This window comes from Erinaceus europaeus, chromosome 17, assembly GCF_950295315.1.
Source record: "Erinaceus europaeus chromosome 17, mEriEur2.1, whole genome shotgun sequence".
In the NCBI taxonomy this organism is placed as follows: domain Eukaryota; kingdom Metazoa; phylum Chordata; class Mammalia; order Eulipotyphla; family Erinaceidae; genus Erinaceus; species Erinaceus europaeus.
Genome location: NC_080178.1, coordinates 10,093,343 through 10,114,914, shown reverse-complemented (window position 1 = coordinate 10,114,914; position 21,572 = coordinate 10,093,343). Strand labels below are relative to the sequence as shown.

Below are 21,572 nucleotides of genomic sequence, written 5' to 3'. Positions count from 1 at the left end.
AATTTTATTTATTTATTATTGGATAGAGGCAGAGAGCAATGGAGAGGAGAGAGAGATAGACATTTGCAGCCCTGCTTCACCACTCCCCACCAGCAGGTGGGGACCAAGGGCTTGAACCCGGGTCCTTGCATGCTGTACTGTGTATGCTTAACACAACTGCCTGACCCTTACATTTAATATTTTGGAAAAATTCCTATGGCGGTAACATGCAGTGAGACAGAAGTGTACTTTGCAGGAAGTTAGTGAGATAGGGACAAGGAAAGGAGTTGTGGGAAGTGTTGGAGCCAAAAGTACTGAGACCTTAGAGTGGGTTACATAGAGAGTGGGTGCAAGGAGCCAGGTTCAAACCCCAACACCACATGGGACTTCCAGAGCGCTGGGCAAAGCTCCATGGATGGTGGAGCTGGGCTGTGGTGTCCCAACCCCATCCCCCCCCCACAAACACACACACACTACCTACAGGTACAGCTTCCAGAATCCCCTCCATACCCAGCCCCACTGTCCACTTGCCTCAGATGAAACCTCAGCACTCTGGCATCTTCTTCTCCTTCTCCTCTTCTTCCTTTTATTTTATTTTATTTTTTAATATTTATTTATTCCCTTTCACCCTTGTTTTTTTTTTTAAATTTATTTCTTTACTGGGGAATTAATGTTTTACATTCAACAGTAAATATAATAGTTTGTACATGCATAACATTCCCCAGTTTCCCATTTAACAATACAACCCCCACTATGTCATTTATCATCCTTCATGGACCTGTATTTCTCCTCCTCTTCCTCCTCCTCCTCCTCTTTCTCCTCCTATTTCTTCTTCTTCCTTTTTTTTTCCCCCCCTCCAGGGTTATTGCTGGAGTTTGGTGCCAGCACTATTAATCCACTGCTCCTGGCTGCCATTTTTTCCCCATTTTAGTCCATATAATAGAGAGAAGTTAAGAGAGGAGGGGAAGATAGAGAGGGCAAGAGAAAGACAGACACATGCGGACCTGCTTCACTGCTTGTGAAGTGACTCCCTCTGCAGGTGAAAAGCCAGGGGCTTGAACCAGGATCTTTGAGCAGATCCTTGTGCTTCCTAGTATGTGCGCTTAACCCAGTGTGCCACCACCCAGCCCCCTCTCTGACATTGTCTTTTTCTGACGCACCCAGAAGAGCATACGTGTTACAATATTCAAGGACTCAGGTTCAAGCCCCCCTTCTCCACCTGTAGTGGAGGAAGCTTCACGAGTGGTGAAGCAGTGCTGCAGGTGTCTCTCTCTCTCTCCCTCTGCCCCTCTCAATTTCTCTATCTCCATCCAATACATAAATTAATTAAATATTTTTAAAAGATTATGTATGACAGAAGCTTCATTATGCCATATGATGCCAGCTACCAAACTCAGAACCTTATGCTTGTTAAGTTCAGCGCTCTAGCCTCTGTGCCACAGGGTGAGCTGACTTTGCCTTTATTGGAACCATTTTCTTAGAGATTTGCTTATTTTATTAGAGATGATAAAGATATAGACAGATAGATAGATAGATAGATAGATAGATAGATAGATAGGCAGGCACACAGACAGACAGACAGACAGACAGACAGACACAGACTGAGAGGGGGCTATGAGAGGCCAGAACACTGCTGGAGCATATGAGATGCTGGGAACTGAACCCAAGACCTCTTGTATGCAAGTCCTGTCCTCTACCTGCTCTGCCACCTCCCCAGCAGCCTTGTTCAGCTCTATCTCAGAACCAAGCCTGGCACCCAGCCCATATTTGTTGAGTGACTGGGAAGTAGCAGGAATAGACTGTTTTTGTTTTTTCTTCACTGAAAGTAGATGACCAGATGTTTCATGCAAAGTGGATTAGAAAGAGGCCAGGCTAGAAGCAGGACCAGCTCAGCTGCTGTTTTCCTGCTGCCTGGGAGAGGTGACAGGAGTGAGATGATCAGGCGTGGTTTGGGTGGGAACAAAAACCTGGAGTTCTTGATTGTCCTTACATCAGGCTCAACCTGACGCTGTTAACTGGCTAAGGAAGAAGGGCAAATGCTAGAAGAAGAACTAAGTGGCAGGCTTAGATCAAAGCAGTTTTAAATGGCCTGAGGAAATTAAGGCGGGATCCCTCTGGCAGCATCTGAGCTGGGTGGAGCTGGGCTGGAAGCACAGGCTCTGACTTTAGAGTCCACTGTGTTGGCCTCTTTGGAAGATCTCCCTTCATATCCAAACTTAAAAAAAAAAAATTTAGCGCAAAGCGCAAGGACCAGTGTAAAAACCCCAGTTTAAGCCCCTGGATCCCCACCTGTAGGGGAGTCGCTGCACAGGCGGTGAAGCAGGTCTGCAGGTGTCTCTCTTTCTCTCCCTCTCTCTGTCTTCCCCTCCTCTCTCCATTTCTCTGTCCTATCTAACAGTGATGACATCAACAACAATAACTAAAACAACAATGAAAAACAACAAGGGCAACAAAAAGGGAAAATAAATAAATATTAAAAAATAATTTTATTAGAGACAGAAAAATTGAGAAGGGAGGGGGAGATAAAGAGGTGAAGAGACAGAGAGACACCTGCAGCCCTTCTTCACCACTGGTGAAGCTTTCCCCCCTGTAGGTGGGGACCAGGGGCCTGAACCTGGGTCCTCGTGCACTGTAATGTGTGTGCTTAACCAGGTGTGCCACTACCTGGACCTCATACCTACAACTTTTTTTTTCTTTTTTATTTAAGAAAGAATTAACAAAACCATAGGGTAGGAGGGGTACAACTCCACACAATTCCCACCGCCCAATCTCCATATCCCACCCCCTCCCCCGATAGCTTTCCTATTCTCTATCCCTCTGTGAGCATGGACCCAGGGTCATTGAGGGTTGCAGAAGGTGGAAGGTCTGGCTTCTGTAATTGCTTCCCCGCTGAACATGGGCGTTGACTGGTCGGTCCATACTCCCAGTCTGCCTCTCTCTTTCCCTAGTAGGGTGGGGCTCTGGGGAAGCTGAGCTCCAGGACACATTGATGGGGTCTTCAATCCAGGGAAGTCTGGCCGGCATCCTGATGGCATCTGGAACCTGGTGACTGAAAAGAGAGTTAACATACAAAGCCAAACAAATTGTTGAGCAATCCTGGACCCAAAGCTTGGAAAAGTGGAGAGGAAGTATTAGGGAGGTACTCACTGCAAACTCTAGTGTACTTCTGCTTTCTTACTTTGGTGCCATACTCCAAACTCAGTCAATTTCTGCTTTGCGTTTCTACTTCTTTTTTTTTTTTTTTTTACATGCATAACATTCCCCAGATTCCCATTTAACAATACAACCCCCACTATTTCATTCATCATTTTTCATGGACCTGTATTCTTCCCACCCACCCACCCACCCCAGAGTCTTTTACTTTGGTGTAATACTCCAATTTCATTTCAGGTTCAACTTGTGTTTTCTTTTCTAATCTTGTTTTTCAACTTCCTACAACTTTTTTTACTTATCCATTTTTATTAAGAGTTTTTTAGGTCAGGAGTAGATAGCATAATGGTTATGCAAAGAGACTTTCATGCCTGAGGCTCCAAAGTCCCAGATTCAATCGCCCACACCACCATGAGCCAGAGCTGAACAGTGCTCTGGTAAGAAAAAAAAAATGACTGTCTCATTATAGAAGTGGGAAATGAGGGAGTTGGGTGTTAGTGCAGCGGGTGAAGTGCATGTGGCGCAAAGCACAAGGACCAGTGTAAGTATCTTGGTTCGAACCCCCGGCTCCCCACCTGCAGGAGAGTCACTTCACAAGCGGTGAAACAGGTCTGCAGGTGTCTATCTTTCTCTCCTCTCTCTGTCCTCCCCTCCTCTCTCCATTTCTCTCTGTCCTATCCAACAACAACAACATCAATAACAACAACAATAATAACTACAACAACAACAACAAACAAAAAAAAAAGGGCAACAAAAGGGAATAAATAAATATTCCAAAAAAAATAAGTGGGAAATGAATATTTTCTTTTAATACAATCTACCAGTCAACACAACTGTCCCCTATTAATCTTATTTTTATTATTTTATTTTAATGAGGCACACACAGAGAGAGACCAGAACACTGACCTGCTTTCACTTATAGTGGTGCTGGGGATTGAACATGAGACCTCGAAGCCTCAGGCATGAAAGTCTTTTGCAGAACCATTATTCTGTCTACATAGCCCTATTTATTTGTTTGTTTGTTTATTGGATAGAGACAGAGAGAAGTTGAGAGAGAAGGGGGAGGTAGGGAGAGATACCTGTAGCCCTACTTCACTGCTTGTGAAGCTTTCCCCTCACCCCTATAGGTGGGGACCAGGGGCTTGAACTGGGGTCTTTGCACAGTATAACATGTGTGCCACTACCCAGCCCTATCTCATTTATTTTTAAAAGATTTATTTCTGAGAGCTCCTCAGGACAAGGTGCGGTGAATAAAGTGCTGAATCCTAATATATGACTTCCTGAGTTTAATCCCTGGAAATGTATACCAGAGTGATGCTTTGGTTCTCTCTCTTATGTTAGTAAGGAGATACACAAATATATCTTTGAACATATTTATTTGTGGGCTGAGGAGACAGCATAATGGTTACACAAAAAGACTTTCATGCCTGAGGCTCCAAAGTCCCAGGTTCAATCCCCAGCACCCCCATAAGCCAGCTGAACAGTGCTCTGGGAACTCTCTGTGTGTATCTTTCTCTTTGTATTTCTCTGTTATTAAAAATAAGTAGGGAGTCGGGCAGTAGTGCAGTGGGTTAAGCGCATGTGGCGCAAAGTGCAAGGACCGGCGTAAGGATCCGGGTTCGAGCCCCCTGGCTCCCCACCTGCAGGGGAGTCGCTTCACAAGCGGTGAAGCAGGTCTGCAGGTGTCTGTCTTTCTCTCCCCCTCTCTGTCTTCCCCTCCTCTCTCCATTTATGTCTGTCCTATACAACAATGACGACATCAATAACAACAACAACAATAAAACAACAAGGGCAACAAAAGAAAATAAATGTTTAAAAAATAAGAAAATAACTAAAATTATATATATATATATTTGTGAGACAAAAAGGAGCAGAAGAGAGAGGGAGAGAAAGAGAGAGAGAGAACCAGAGCACTACTGTGGCACATGCAAGGTCAGGGATTGAACTCAGGAACTCATGTTTGGGAGGCCAATGCTTTGTCCACTGCACCACCTCCCAGGTTACTATATCTGCAGTTTTTATTCTCTCTGAGCCTTTCTTTATGATGATTGCTCCTCCTGTTAGGATGCCTTCTTTTTTCTCCCTTTTTTCCCTTCTTTCCATCTTTTCTTTTCTTTGATATAGGTGAAAGACAGAGAAGGATCAATAGAGATAAGGAGAGAAACAACTGAAACACTGATTCACTATTTGTGAAATCCCCCACCCACCCCCCATGGATGGGGACTCAGGGCTTGAACCTGGAGCCTCTCATAACGGGTGAGCCACCACCCTGCCTCCTTCCCTTCTGTCTGAACACTTCCCACTGCATAGGTTCCTAGATATAACTCCAGCATTGATGTGCACGAGTGTTTTGCCAGACCAATAAGCAAATCTTGGAAACGAGTAAAGAATCTGAGAATTCCACTCCTTTTTCCTCTGCTCAGCTCTGGCTTATGGTGGTGTGAGGATTAAACCTGGGACCTCAGAAACTCAGGCATGACAGTCTTTTTGCATAACAGTTTTGTTGTTGTTGTCCTTGTTGTCGTCATTGTTACTGTTACCACTGATGTTATTGTTGGATAGGACAGACAGAAATGTAGAGAGAAGACAGAGGGGGAGAGAAAGATAGACACCTGCAGACCTGCTTGTGAAGCGACTCTCCCTCTCTCTCTCTCTCTCTCTCTCTATATATATATATATATATATATATATATACACACACGTGTGTGTGTGTGAAAATGAGATGTCAGGTGGTGGTGTACTTGGTTAAGCACACACACATTACAGTGCGCAAGGACCTGGATTCAAGCCCCTGGTCCCCACCTGCAGGGGGAAAGCTTCATGAGTGGTGAAGCAGGGCTGCAGGTGTCCTTCTGTCCTCCTCCTCTCTACCTCCCCCTCCCTACTCAATTTCTCTGTCTCTATTCAATAATAAAAATATATTATATATATCAAAAAGAAAATGAAAAAGATCACCCTCTGTATACCTGTCTTAACCCCAGACTTCTAACCAAATGCCTGTACAGGTGGGGTTCCCACAGCCTTCCCCCGCCTTAGGCTGAGACCATCTTTGACAGTTCAGCATTGTCACCTATGCTTCTGACCGACTGGCTGTATATAAATCAGAGTTTCCCATACCCTCCTCCTTGGGTTCTGTTATTTTTATTTTTATTTATTTTTTTGCCTCCAGGGTTATTGCTGGGACTTGGTACCTGCACTATGAATCCACTGCTCCTGGAGGCCATTTCCTCCCTTTTGTTGCTCTTGTTGGTAGTCATTGTTGTTATTATTGTTGTTGTCATTGCTGTCGTTGTTGTTGGATAGGACAGAGAGAAATGGAGGGAGGAGGAGAAGACAGAGATGGGGAAAGACACCTGCAGACTTGCTTCACCATTTGTGAGGCGAGGCCCCTCCAGGTGGGGAGCCAGCGGCTCAAACCCGGGATCCTTAAGCGGATCCTTGTGCTTTGTGCCATGTGCATTTAACCTGCTGCGCTACCGCCGGCCCACGGGTTCTGTTAATTTTCTAGAACGCCTCACAGAACACAGGGAAACATTTGTCTTAGCAAATTGCCAGTTTATTACAAAAGAACATGAATCCAGGAAGAGCCAGACAAAAGGGGTGCACGGGGTGAGATGTGGGGGACGGACAGAAGCCGGAAGCCGAAAGCCGCCTTGCTCCCAGCGCCTCCATGAGCTCACCAAACAGGAAGTTCTCCATCTTTTTTTCACGTCTCATGGTACGGGTATGATTGATTATGCGATTGGGAACTGAGTCAATCTCCAGGCCATCTCTCCTCTCCAGAAGTGAAGGAGACTGAAAGTTGGTCACGCAATGGCGGGCAGTAGCACACCGGGTTAAGCGCACATATTGCTAAGTACAAGGACCTGCACAAGGATCCCGGTTCGAGCCCCCAGCCCCCCAACTGCAGGGGGGTTGCTTCACAAGCGGTGGAGCAGTAAAGCTGGTCTGCAGGTGTCTACCTTTCTCTCCCTCTTTCTTGTCTTCTCTCAATTTCTCTCTGTCCTATCCAACAACAGCTGCAGCAATAAGAACAATGGAAAAAAGATTGTTAGCGAGCATAAATCAAACCACCATCCACTGTAAGGAAGCAAAGATGTTTATTGACGAATTGCAATCCGGGCCGAGCTTGGTAGACTAACACCAGTCACCATCTCGGCCCGGATTGCAATTCGTCAATAAACATCTTTGCTTCCTTACAGTGGATGGTGGTTGGAACTCCAGAGTTTGTAGAGGTATGAGCCAGGAACTATGAACAAAGATGACTCACATATGAGAAATGTGTGTTCTGGCTGCCTGAATGTCTGAACAGGTATTTTTCTTTTACTTAAAAAAGAAAGACGGCTGGAGAAACAGCATACTGATTCTGTAAAAGACTTTCATGCCTGAGGCTCAAAGCTCCCAGGTTCAATCCTTCGCACCACCATAAACCAGAGCTTAGCTCCCTCATTAAAACAAAATAAATAAAAGATTTTTTTTAATATGAAGAGAGAGATTTATTTGCTTATTAACACAAGAGAAAAGGAGGAAAGAGGCCAGGGCTCCAGAACATCACTCTGGCACATGCAATGCCAAGAATAATCAAACTCAGGACTTCATGCTTTCAAATCCAATACTGGTCATTGCGCCACCTCCTGGTGCAAGATGTCTGTTTCTTTAAAATGTTCACAAAGTATTTTATTATCCCAGATCCAAATCCCTGCACCACCCTAAATTAGAGCTTATTAGTGCTCTGGCAAAATAAAATAAAATAAAATAAAATAAAATAAAATAAAATAATTTTATTTGATGGTCTGGAGAGACAGCATAATAGTTCTTCAAAAGACTTTCATGTCTGAGGCTCTGAGGTCCCAGATTCAGTCCCCAGCACCACCATAAGGCATATCTGAGTAGTGCTTTGGTCTCTGTTTCTCTTTCATTAAAAAAAAATAAGTAAATAGTCCGGGAGGTGGCACAGTGGATAAAGCATTGCATTCTCAACCATGAGGTTCTGAGTTCAAGCCCCAGCAGCCCATGTTCCAGGTGATGTCTGAATATTTCTCTCTCTCCTCCTGTCTTTCTCAAGATTAAATAAATGAATTATTTAAAAAAGTAAGTAAAATATTTTTAAGAAGAAATTATTTATTAAATGGATAGAAACGGAGAGAAATTGAGAGAGAAGGGGATGATAAAGAGGGAGTAAGACAGAGACACCTGCAGCACAGCTTAACTGCTCACAAAGCTTTCCCCCTGCAGGTGGGGGCTGGGGAATTGAACAAGGGTCCTTGCACACTGTGACACATATGCTCAGTCAGGTGCGCCACCACCTGGCCCATTATTTTTATTTTTAATTTATTAACATGGGAGAATGTTGGAATTAGAGCACCACCTTGGCACATGCAGCACCAGGCATAGAAGTCGGGATGTCACATTTTGGGGTGAAAGCTGTAGCTACAGCACCTTTTCTCAGACCAGTCACATCTTTGTATTTCAAGTCACAATACTGTGCCCATATGTCAAAGTCCTGCTCATTTACGCACATCCTCTCAGCTGAGAGACTTGACTTAGCACATCTGTCTGTCCTATTGCTTTGTCTGGGTCCCTTACAGCTCATCCACTTTCTGAGTATGATTCCTGAACTTATCTGCAAGGAAACATATGACATCTAAGCTGGAGGGGACCTGGAAGAAAGGAACAGAGAAGGTGAATCCTTTTCCAAGGTCACAGAGCATATTGGCCACAGAAGAAGGGCAGAACAACTTCTGGGCCAGTGCCACCTGCCCCAGCCACCTGTATCCCAGCTTTTTTCAATTGACCAACCAGCAATGTCTCAACGGGACACGTGAGAGGCACCCGACCTGTTTCCAAACCGCCTGAGGATTACACAGACAGTGAAAACGCTATTGTGTAGACCCCAGGAAGAGGCACTAAAAAACAAAAACAAAACCAAGATTTATTCATTTATATGAGAGAGATAAGAACTAGAATATCACTTTGGCATATGTAACACTGGGAATCAAACTCTAGAACCTCACATTTGAGGGTCCTTTCATTGTGCCACCTTCCATGTTGCTAAACTTTTGCTTAGATCACTGCTCTGGGTTAGGGTGGTGCTGGGGATTGAACCTGGGACTTTTAGTTGTGCTAGTGCAATGCGCTGCTGCTGGTGTTCTCTCCCTGGTCTCAAGAATATTTATTATTATTAATTATTATTATTATTTTTTCTACCAGAGCATTGCTCAATTCTAGCTTTTTGTGGTGCTGAGAATTGAACCTGGGACCTTTGGTGCTTCAGGTTTCAAAGTATTTTTGTATAACCAGTATGTTATCTCCCAAGTCCAGGGACATTTACTTTAATGAGGGGCCAGGTGGTGGCACACCTGGTTAAGTGCACACATTACAGTGCTCTAGGACCCGGGTTCAACCCCTGGTCTCCACCCGGAGGAGGACAGCTTCACAAGAGGTGAAGCAGGGCTGCAGGTGTTTTTCCCCCATTTCTACCTCCCCCTCCCCTCTCGATTTCTCTTTGTCTCTATACAATAATAAGTAATTATTTTTTTAAAAGAAAATGCACTTTAACAAAAGTCTAAAAGGGGGCTGGGCAGTGGAACATCTGGTAGACTGCAGGTGTAATAATGTGCAAAGACTCTGGTTCAAACCTCTGGTCCCCACCTGCGGAGGGGAAACTTGATGAGTGTGTGTGTGTATGTGTGTGTGTGTGTGTCTCTTCAGTGCTGGTGTGTATGTGTGTGTGTCTCCCTCTCTCTCTTGTCCCGGTCCTCCTCCTTCCCTTTCGATTTCTCTCTGTCTCTATCCAAAATAATTTTTTAAAATTTCTTTATTGGGTGGTCCAGGAGGTGGCGCAGTGGCTAAGCACTAGACTCTCAAGCATGAGGTCCTGAGTTCAATCCCCGGCAGCACATGTACCAGAGTGATGTCTGGTTCTTTCTCTCTCTTTCCTATCTTTCTCATTAATAAATAAGTAAAATTAAAAAATTTCTTTACTGGGGGATTAATATTTTACAGTCAACAGTAAATACAATAGTTTGCACATGCATAACATTTCTCAGTTTTCCACATAACAGTACAACCCCCACTAGGTCCTCTGTCATCCTTTTCCAGGACCTGGACTCTCCCTCCACCCACCCCCAAGCCTTTTACTTTGGCGCAATACAACAACCCAAAATAAATGTTTAAAAAGCTAGTTAGGAAACTCTGCACGCGCCAACGCGGGTAAAAACTATTTTCCCAAGGCTCAGGGTAGTCAGCTTCTGCAAATAGCATCACACAAGTGCCTGGGGCTGGGGCGGGGCTGGGGCGGGGGTGGGGCTGGGAGGTGGGTGCGTCCAAGTGCATCACGGGAAATGTAGTTTCCCCTCTCTTCTCGCCCCGCCCACGGGAGTGCAGGACGGAGGGAGCCGAGCGGGTCCGGAAATAGTCGAGCGCTCGGTGGCGGGCCCTTTCCTGCCGGGTTGCATTGTGGGAAAGAGCAGTTTCCGTTAGGGCGCTGCAGACTGAGGCGCGCGACTGGCCGCAGCCGCACGTGAACCGCTGCGTCTGCATCGCCCCGCGGGGCCGCCGCTGCCCGTTCGCCGCCGAGGGGCTCAGAACCCGCCGGCAGCCGGAAGTGGCCCGCGGCGCCGTCGCCGAAACCGAGCCCCGGAGCCCCCGAGGCGTGAAGCGCTTCGCTGCGCAGTGACGGCGCCATGTCCCTCATCTGCTCCAGTGAGTCGGGGCTGCGGCCGAACGCGGGTGGCCGGCGGAGGGGCCCGGGCTCCGGGGGGCTGTGCGGCGCGGGGCCAGAGGCGGCTGAAGGGGGGGGGGTCGCGGGCGGCCGGGGGAGGCCGGGCGGCGGCTGTCTGTCAGTCAGTCAGTCAGTCAGTCGGTCGGTCGGCCGGTCAGTCAGGCGGCGTGGGCTGCGGGTGCGCGGCGTCCCCCAGTTTACATAACGCGGCGGCCGCCCCCCCACCTGGCTGCGCAGTGGGGACCGCGGCCTGATGTGTGTGTGGGGGGCGGGCCTGGGTCCGGGGGCGCCGGGGATCGGGACCCCCGTGGGGGCTCCCGCGGGATGGATCAGCGAGGCGACGTCGCAGCCTCCCGGGCCTCAGTTTCCCCATCTTGCAGCGTCGGGGGGGGGGCGGCGAAGGTCACCCGGATGGAGACGCGGCTGCGAGCTCATCTCCCCCGCCACGTCCCCCCAGTGCAGAAATAAAACAAATAAAGATCCCCCCCACCCCGGTTTATGAACGAGGCGCCGAGGGGGCGGTGGGATTGGGGGGTGGCAGCCGGAGAAACGGGGGGTGGGGGGCGCCCCTCCCAGCTGGACTCCTTTGGGCGTGTTGTTTTATGCCTTTATTTTATTTTTGGTGGTGTCACGCTGCTGTCTTGTCCGGCGTCCTTGGGGGAGGGAGGTGCCAGCGCGCCCCCCCTGTGATCGCCTTAGTCATCCCCGCACCTGGACACACGGCAGAATCGGGGTGCGGGGCGGGGCGGGGGCCATGCGGGAGGCACGGGGACCCTCCCCGTGGCGCAGCTCGGGGTCTGCGCAGCGCTTGGCACCGGCTTTGTGTGGACCCCCTCCCCCAGCACCCCCCTCCTCTGCGGCTCGTTTACGGAGCCCCCCCCGCCCCGGCCCCCATTCCTCCGGGTGCTGGGTCTGCACGGCGGGCGGCGGGGATGCCATGCCTTAGGGAGGACGTTGCTAGCCGCACCCCGCACCCCGCACCCCGCACCGAGTAAACACCAGGGGGAGGGGCGTCTCCATGCCCGCGTCTCGTCCGCATCTGCTGTGTCACCCCCTGGCCGGAGCAGCCCTGCGCGGGGCTGTGCGTGGCGGTGATGGAGCAGGTCCCCAGGCGCCCCCCACCCCTGTCTGTCTGTCTGTCTCTCTCTCTCTCTGTGGGAGGTACAGGGGGAGGGGCAGCTCCAGCCGCCTGGCAGCCAGCCCTTGCGCAGTAAGGATTTGCGGGCTCTCTGGCTGGCTGGCTGGCGGGCGAGGAAGTCACGCAGCTGGCGAGCCCTGGAGGCCAGCAAAAAAAAAAAAAAAAAAAAAGAAGAAAATAATAAATCCACGAGCTGTCAGGCCCCAGTGACACCCCTGAGTGCAGCGCGTGGAGACATGTGGGCTTGCTGGGGGGGGAGGCAGGTGGTGGGTGAGGGCCCCCCCACGCTGACAGCAGCCCTCCTCCCCCTCCAGTCTCCAACGAAGTGCCAGAGCACCCCTGCGTGTCCCCCGTGTCCAACCACGTCTACGAGCGGCGCCTCATCGAGAAGTACATCGCGGAGAATGGCACGGACCCCATCAACAACCAGCCCCTGTCCGAGGAGCAGCTCATCGACATTAAAGGTGGGGTGTGGGGGGCGCTGGTCGGCAGCCCCCTACAGGAGGGAGGGAGGGGCGAGGGCTCCCCGCTCACTGTCCTCATGCCCCGTCTCCGCCTCTTGGCAGTTGCTCACCCCATCCGGCCCAAGCCCCCCTCAGCCACCAGCATCCCGGCCATTCTGAAAGCCCTGCAGGATGAGTGGGTGAGTCTGCGGGGAGGAGGGAGCGTGGAGGCGACCTGGGGTGGGTCGGGCAGCCTTAGACTGAGATCAGAATGTAACCTGTGTGGCGTCAGCGCCCTCCCTGGCACAGAGGGCAGCACCTGCCGTGCAAGGTGCCCTAAAATAGGAACCGTGAGGCATCTTGAGGGCCTGCCTGGCACTGTGCCCGACACTCCAGGCAATCAATAAACAGCAGCAGCAGCTTCCACCCCCTTTTGGTGACAGCACTGCTTCTGAATTATTGGTCCATTCAGGAAGGGGACGGAAAGAGCTGGCTCCTGTCCCCATGCCTAGGATGCAGGCATGGTCAGCTAGATAGCCTGGCTCGCTATGAGTACGCTAGGCCGGTGGGTGGAGGACCGACTCGTCATTGGGGGGGGGTGTGTCCGTGTGTCCCCAGGATGCCGTCATGCTGCACAGCTTCACTCTGCGCCAGCAGCTGCAGACCACCCGCCAGGAGCTATCCCACGCGCTGTACCAGCATGATGCTGCCTGCCGCGTCATTGCCCGTCTGACCAAGGAGGTCACCGCTGCCCGAGAAGGTGTGGCCCCTGTCCCCCTCCCGCAGCCCTTAGGGCCACTGCTACTGTGTAAGTGCCCTGGCTAACTCACTCACTCTCTCTCTCAGCTCTGGCCACCCTGAAGCCACAGGCAGGCCTCATCGTGCCCCAGGCTGTGCCAAGCTCCCAGCCCAGCGTGGTGGTGAGTGACCCCCGCCACAGGCAGCTCCCCTGCAGGTGTCCTGCTCAGTGTGTGTCACTCAGCTTTCTCTGCTTCCCCTAGGGTGCGGGTGAACCCATGGATCTGGGCGAGCTGGTGGGCATGACCCCCGAGATCATCCAGAAGGTGAGTTGGGCTCTCACTTGCAGGGACGCCTGCCCTCTTTGGGAGTCCTGTTCAGTGATGGTCCTGGGCAGTCGGGGCTGGAGCAGTGCAGAGCGTGGCCTTGGCCAGACGGCCTGCACTTCTGACTGGACGCCCCCACCTCCAAGCTTTTTGGCCTTTAGCTGACTTAACCAGTCCTTTGTCTCTCTTCCGTTTCTGACATGAGAGTAACGGTGTTCGGTGTTCACTTTCCATACTTTTGGGGATCGACTTGCTAAGAAGTGCACCTTGTAGCTTTTATTGCTGGTGGGGTTCTTTGCAGATATTGCAACACTGTTAGATTTTTTTTTTCCCTCAAGGGGAAGAGACAGGGCAGACATTCCATTTTATATCACAGATAGAGAATCTGCGGATCAGACACAGAGGAGGCTGAGCTGGCCCCTGATTCCCACGCCAGTGCACTGTCCCACTCCTGAGCCTTCCCTTGTGGAAAGTGACAACGTGTGTCTTTGCCGGGCAGTTCAGATTGTCACTGGTCTTATTCCCTGTTATTATTCCGCCTCTTATCAGCTCTGTGGCCTTGGGCAAGTGCCTTTCCTTCTCTCAGGTTCAGTTCCCAAGAGCCGCCTTTCCAGATTGGGGTGGAAACAAAAAAAGATCATTACTGCCACTGATCAGTACCACAGACTCTGGTGATGAGGCCTTGGTGCACTTGAGTGATGCCACCGGCATCTAACATGCTGTTGTCCTGGTTAAATAGATTGTCTCATGTTGGCCATTCTCTTCCCCAGCTTCAAGACAAGGCCACTGTGCTAACCACGGAGCGTAAGAAGGTGAGTCTGAGGGCTGGGTGGTGGCACACCAGACAGAGCACACATTACAGTGCATCAGGACCCAGGTTCAAGCCCCTGGTCCCCACCTTCCAGGGGGAGGTTTCACAAGCAGTGAAACTGCTATGGGTATCTCTCTTTCTCTTTCTCCCTTTCCATTTCCCCCTTCTATCTTAATTTCTCTCTGTTTCTACCCAAAGTAAATACATAAGTGAAATATTAAATGATAATGGTAGTAATGTGAGTCCTTGCTCAGAGCCAGGAGAGCAAGCCTGGCCTCTGGGGAAAATGGGGGTGGGGTGGGAGATACTGATGGCCCAGCTCACTGCTGCCCTTCTTCGGGACATTCTTCTCAGAGAGGGAAGACTGTGCCTGAGGAGCTGGTGAAGCCCGAAGAGCTCAGCAAATACCGGCAGGTGGCATCCCATGTGGTGAGTTGGAGACCTTGGGCCCGGCCCGTGGAGCTGTCCAGGGCCTCCGGCTCACGTCATGTCTCGCCTTGGCCGCGGGGTTGTCTGGGCGCCTCCTCTTCCTGGCTGCCGCTGACTTTCCCAGCAGCGCGGGGAAGGAATCACAGCGTTCAGGCAGCAGGCCAAGCGCAGAGGATAAAGAACAGAAGTCACTCTTGTTCCCCTGGACTGTGGTTGGGAACTGGGGGGAGTGGAGTGGCTCATTTGCCTTGATTTGCCCATGACTGGGTCTGGCGTGGCGCTCCCCACACAGGGCTTGCACAGCGCCAGCATCCCCGGGATCCTCGCCCTGGACCTGTGCCCGTCTGACACTAACAAAATCCTCACTGGTAAGAGAGATGGCCAGGCCCGGCGGGCGGAAGCAGCGGGGGCGGTAGGGAAGGAACACGCTCCTTGTTTTCTGCGTGGGCTCGGGGACAGAAGGGCCTTGAGCGAAGGAACTTGGGCAGGCGGGACTCGATTTAGGATCACATTGGGGTCCTTTCCAGGTGGGGCGGATAAGAACGTCGTCGTCTTTGACAAGAGCTCTGAGCAGATTTTGGCCACCCTCAAAGGCCACACCAAGAAAGTCACCAGTGTGGTGTTTCACCCTTCACAGGTAAGGGGCACCCTGGCTGCCATTGCTCCCACACTCCTGAGCCCTGCTTGAGTGGTTATGGCCGCCCACCCTTCTAGCTTTCTCCTTGGGGAAGCTAAGTAGACTTAGAAGAGTTGGAACTTCCCAGAGTTGGCATGTTGGGGGCTTTGCCGGGGGAGAGTCCTGGGTTTCTCTTTCTGTAGCAGCTGCTCTCTGTAGGGTCTACTGAAGGAGTGGCCTCCCAGATGGGGAGAGAGGAAACTACACAGCCCAGACAGAGTTCAACAGAGTTTCTTGACTGACTAGTCTGAGCAGATAGTATCGCGTCTTCCCATGATCCTTTAACGTGCAGTTTGACTAACTTAATGTCAACTGTTGAAGATGACATGGGTTCTAATACTCAGAGGACCCAGTTTGGAGAATAAAGACACCTTATTAGACCAGAATTTGACACTGTAGGATTTGAGTTTTTTTTTTTTTTTTTTTTTTTTCCCCTCCAGGGTTATTGCTGGGCTCGGTGCCTGCACCATGAATCCATCGCTCCTGGAGGCCTTTTTTTTTTTCCCTTTTTGCTGCCCTTGTTGTATCCTCGTGGTTATTATTGCCGTTGTTGATGTTGTTCGTTGTTGGATAGGACAGAGAGAAATGGAGAGAGGAGGGGAAGAGGGGGAGAGAAAGATAGACACCTGCAGACCTGCTTCACCGCCTGTGAAGAGACTCCCCTGCAGGTGGGGAGCCGGGGGCTCAAACTGGGATCCTTCCGCAGTCCCTGCGCTCTGCGCCACATGCGCTTAACCCACTGTGCCACCGTCCGACCCCCAAGGATTTGAGTTTTTAAGTCTAGGACAGAGTGGGTCTGGGACAGTGACATTTCCCAGAACCTTAAAGAGATTAGACATGGGGGGAGGTGTTGGGGATCCTGTGCACGATGGTGGAAGAAGGATCAAGATTAAACACAAATCGAAGCGCTGCAGTCCTGTTTATCGGGTCTTAACAAAGGGTGTTATTTCCTTATGAAACTGCGTGGATGAGAAGCAGCAGGTGGGGGAGATAGCACAGTGGCGTGCCTGAGGCTCCAAGGGCCCAGATTCAGTCTCCTGCACTGCCACATCAATAAGCACTGTTATGCCAAAAAAAGAAAGAAAGAAAAAGAGAAAAAGAAATGGCAGCAGGTTTTATTTTTCAGCGGAAAACGCCCTAACTAACCAAAATGGTTGGGCACTGACACAAAATAAATTTTCTCCTTGCCCCCATTTTTCTGAAAATTAACTTGTCCCCCCAGTCATCAGAACACAGCTTCACAGCCTTGCTGATCCCTCCCATTTAGACCCGTTTTAGCTTCGACAGCTCTAGTTTAGTAAATAAAGAAAGAAAATCGGTTCTTGAGCCAGCCTCTGCCCTGTTGTCCTGGAAACAGGACATGGGAAATTGCTCTATGGTACAGTTGTCCTTTTGCCACTAGATGGCAGACCTCCCTACAGGTAAATGCTGTTTGACCACTTATATGTGTGTGTGTGTGTGTGTGTGTGTGTGTGTGTGTGTATGTGTGTGAGAGAGAGAGGAGAAAGCAGAGAACCAGAGTATCACCCTGTCATACACAGAAGTGCTGGGGATTAAACTCCGGACACCGTGCTTCAAAGTCCAATATTGTATCCACTGTCACTCCCTGGGCTGCTCACTGACCACGTCAGTAGCCTCTCTGGCTTGACCCTCATAGGTTGGTGGGGTGGTTCGAGGCCAGGCCAGGCTAACATGAGAAGCAGTGGTTGTGGCCATTTCTGGTCTCTTTCTGTGAGACGCTTGAGGTCCGTCTTGTCTGACTTGCCGCCTCTCTGCTTCCCTTTCAGGAGCTGGTGTTCTCTGCTTCTCCCGATGCCACAATCAGGATTTGGTCGGTCCCGAACGCCTCTTGTGTTCAGGTTGTTCGGGCCCATGAGAGCGCTGTGACAGGCCTCAGCCTCCATGCTACTGGTGACTATCTCCTGAGCTCCTCTGATGACCAGGTGTGGTCCCAGCCAGGACCCTGAAGAGTCCTGCTGGTCCCTGAGCTTCAGCGGGGTGGAGGGAGCATCTTCCTGACCCCCTAGCTGCCGCCTCCCCCAGAACCCGGAACAGAACGTTTCTTCTCCCAGGAAGAGTAGCTTTGCCAGGGCTCGCCATCCTGGGGTCTCAGTCCTCTTGGAGGACTTCCAGGACCGGAGGGCTCACCTTCTCATTGGCCCTGGTTCTCTGTTTCTTTTAGTACTGGGCCTTCTCTGACATCCAGACAGGACGTGTCCTCACCAAGGTGACCGACGAGACCTCTGGCTGCTGTAAGTTGCTCCCGGCACTGACTGGGGTGGGGGTGCTGTCTCTACGTGCTGTTTGCCATTTTGGCCTTGGTCTTATTTATTCCCTCTGCTCATTGTTGATTGTTCTAGAAACAGGCTGTCGGTGCTCTGATAGCCAGCACTGTGCTGGCAGCCTTACCTGAACCAGGCGCCTCCCCTTGGCTGCTCTTAGCCCACCCGGGCGGGTTCTGAATGCTGTGGTCTTCCTCCCCACAGCGCTCACCTGTGCACAGTTCCACCCTGATGGACTCATCTTTGGGACAGGAACCATGGACTCTCAGATCAAGATCTGGGACTTGAAGGTAGGAGGACATGGCAGCCTCCCTCTGGCTTTTGTGACTGCTTAGTGGGACTGAGTGCTTACGGCACCATGGGCCCTGGGTGGCCCCTGGGGTGGAGAGGGTGTCTCTGTGCATGTGGCGGGGACATGTGGTCTGGGCCATTCACCCTGCTGGTTCCTTTTTTAAAAAAATCTTTTTGACTGGATAGAGACAGATTGAGAGGGAGGAGGAGATGGGGAGAGAAACAAAGACACCTGCAGCCCTACTTCACCACTCGTGAAGCTTCCCCGCTGCAGCTGGGGACCAGGGGCCCGAACTCAGATCCTTGTGTGCTGTAATGTGTGTGCATAACCAGGTGCGCCACCACCTGGCCCCGACCCTGCTTATTCCTGCTAGTGGTCCTCCTCTGAAGGACAGAGGAGGACATAACAGAGAGAGGGGTCTTGGAACTCTCACATCTTCTCCCCCACCACAGGAGCGCACCAACGTGGCCAATTTCCCAGGCCACTCGGGCCCCATCACCAGTATCGCCTTCTCCGAGAATGGCTACTACCTGGCCACGGCGGCCGATGACTCGTCCGTCAAGCTGTGGGACCTGCGCAAGCTGAAGAACTTTAAGACGCTGCAGCTGGATAACAACTTTGAGGTGTGTCCCCGTCCCCTCGCCCCTCCCAAGCTCAGCCACATCACCTCTGCCCGGCTCGTGCCCGCTGTTCACTGAATCAGTCGAAACCACTTCACTTGTTACCTACCCCTCTTGCCTCAAAGTCTGTTCCCACCCATGTGACCCCTGACCCGTCTTCTGGTTCGGCAGGTGAAGTCCCTGATCTTTGACCAGAGTGGCACCTACCTGGCCCTCGGGGGCACCGATGTCCAGATCTACATCTGCAAACAGTGGACGGAGATTCTTCACTTCACAGGTAGAGGCTGACCTTGAGGTCCTGAGGGTCCTGGTGCCCGCCCCGGACGGACATGAGCCATGCATGTACCCGGGCCCCTACAGACAGCCAGAAATCGAGAGGGCAGGGGGAGATAGCGAGGAAGAGAGACAGAGAGATACCCGCAGTCCTGCTTTACCACTCACAAAGCCTCCCCCCCCCTCCGCAGATGGGGACCAGGGGCTTGAACCGAGGTCCTTGTGTGCTGTGACATGTGCTCAGCCAGATGCCACCACCCGGCCTCTGATTGTTGGGCTTTAAATACAGGTTGTACCAGTCCAAGCTGAGTGACGCTGAGCTGGCTGCTGAACCTCTCTGGGGCTTGGGAAAAGTGGGAAGATGATAATCGCACAGTCCCAGTGGGCTCTTAAGCCTATCGGATAAGTGTTTGTGAAATGATGAGAACCGTGTCAGGCGCACCATTACGCCCTGAGTCTGAGTGGGCTCGGAGCGGGGCCTAAGACACTTGCAGGCTTTTCTGTCAGATTAAGAAGGCAGATCTGCAGGGCATTCTCAAGTTGTCACTGCACGAAGGAGAAGGGTATCAGGCGGGGCGCTGACCCCAGAGTAGTGTGGCTGGGTACGTAGTGCTCCTTTCAGAGCTGTGAGTCTCCCGCCTTTAATGTGGGTGTTGCCACTGCTCTGCAGCTCAGGCCAGCTGGTGTCTGGCCCTGTGCCCGCTGTGTTGATGGCATCCCCATCCCCACTAGAGGGAATGTTCCAGGCACCATCTTTTGAGCCTGGTCACTGTCTGTCCCCACGGGTGGCCGCCAGGTTTGCATCCTGCCCTGGACCCCAGTGTCTCAGTTTGGGCCAGAGTTAGGTTGCGGGGGAGCTGGAAGCTCAGGGCAGGTCCATTAATGGGGCGTTAGTTGATTGACCCTCAAACCTCCGGTGAGTTTGCACTGCTGTTCCAGGATACTCTTGTCTGCGCGAAGATTGTTGTGTGCAGCCTCCCCTATCCCAGTCCCAGTCGCAGTCCCAGCCCTGCCTTGCCCTGTGTTCAGGTCCTGGGTTTTCTCGAATTGGAACCCTGTGAGCTAGAACAAGCAAGTGGGTGTCCTCACTCCTGATATGTTAGGAGCCAGAACTAAGTGCTGGCCAGCAAGCTAAGTGTGGAGATTTTTGACTGAACCAAAGGTTCAAGCTGTTTCTCAACATCCGGGCTCATAGTCACTTCCCAGTGCTGGAGCCTGGCAGGATTGCAGGTGCCCTGGAGGCTGGACTGAGGGGACACTGACTCTCCTGTCCACTCAACCCACCCTGAGAGCTTGTGTGCCAGACCTCAGCCCTCAGCAGTCTCTGGTCCCCAGGGAAGCGGGCAAATGGTGACATGTCGTGGGATAGGGACTGGCCTGATGGGCAGCATCTCCTCAGGGCTGGTGCTCAGACCTGCAGGGGGGCCGCCTCCTCACTGCCACCTCCCACGTCTCTCCTCAGAGCACAGTGGCCTGACCACCGGGGTGGCCTTCGGGCACCACGCCAAGTTCATCGCTTCCACAGGCATGGACAGGAGCCTCAAGTTCTACAGCCTGTAGGCCTGGCCCTGACGCAAGCCGGGCCTCATCTCAGTAGTGGGGTAGTGGGGTGGGGGTGGGGGGGAGAAGGGGAGAAGCTACGGGTGTGGGGATGGGGGAGGGTGTACGGGGTGGGACATTCATACCATTTCATGGGGCTCCTGAGAGCCGAGGCGGCACAGACTGTTTGCAGCCTCCAGGCCCAGCTGGGAACAGGGGCAGGAGGTGGCACTGCCACCCTCTGAAGGCTCAGGTCGGAGCCCAGGGCCTCTCTCCTGTGTGGCCCGTTGAGTTGGTGGCGGCCACTCCACAGCCACCCAGTCTTAAGTTCCTGGGGGACGGGAGAGGCCGAGCCAAGGGAACTGTGAAGGGGATGGGTACGAGGGCTCACACAGGGTTTTGTAAGCAGCGATCTAGTTTCATTAAAAAAAGAAAACAATAAACGTAACCATCTCCCGGTGTCTGTGACTGGAAGGTTGGGGAGCCACCACAGAGTGGGACCTGGACCACTGTCTTCTGTGACCAGTGACTTTCAGACCCTGGTCATGTTCTCGGGACCTCCTGTCCTCGAGCTGCCACTTGCCTCATGGGCCTGGCTCCTCACCTCACACAGGCCTGGAAGGGCTGGAGAGTACCGCTTGCTCCCGGGAACTGAGCACATCAGTAAGGAGTCGGGTTGCGGTGAAGTCGGAAAGCAGATCTTTCTCTCCTGACGCCGAAGGTCTGAAGCACAGCCGCTTCCAGGGTGGAAGCCAACAGACAGAGAAACATGAGTATCCAGGTGACAGATGTGCCATAGGTTCCACTCCTGTGGAGTGGTCAGGAAAAAGAGTGAGAACCAGGCTGAGCAGGAGAGACAGTGCGGCAAGTAGAGGGGAGTTTCTGGGGCTGCAGAGGCCTGGGAGCAGGGGCAGGAAGGAGACTTGTGTGGTGGCCGAGGGCTGTTCACCATTGGGTGTGGTCTGCAAAGAAACTACTTATTTTCTAAAAAAAAATAAATAATAATAATCCATATATTTATTTATTTTGGATAGAAACAAATGAGAGAGAGCACTTAGCATTGTTTCACTCACGGCGCTATCTTCCCCTGCAGGGAGGGACTCAAACCCAGGTCCTCGCATACTCTCAGTGTGCGCTCAGCCAGGTGCGCCAG

General features: G+C 51.7%; 1 protein-coding gene across 1 annotated transcript; it reads left to right on the top strand.

Annotated features, from left to right (window-relative positions):
* The first annotated feature begins 10,549 nt into the window (after positions 1-10,549).
* Positions 10,550-20,867, top strand: PRPF19 (pre-mRNA processing factor 19). The gene is made up of 16 exons (XM_007519512.3): positions 10,550-10,833; positions 12,305-12,454; positions 12,557-12,633; positions 13,052-13,193; positions 13,280-13,353; positions 13,435-13,497; positions 14,268-14,309; positions 14,663-14,737; positions 15,030-15,105; positions 15,265-15,374; positions 17,201-17,356; positions 17,596-17,665; positions 17,900-17,985; positions 18,440-18,610; positions 18,779-18,884; positions 20,343-20,867. The coding sequence occupies exons 1-16, from the start codon at positions 10,815-10,817 to the stop codon at positions 20,438-20,440; spliced, it is 1,515 nt and encodes a 504-aa protein (XP_007519574.1). The 5' UTR covers positions 10,550-10,814; the 3' UTR covers positions 20,441-20,867.
* Positions 20,868-21,572: the final 705 nt, after the last annotated feature.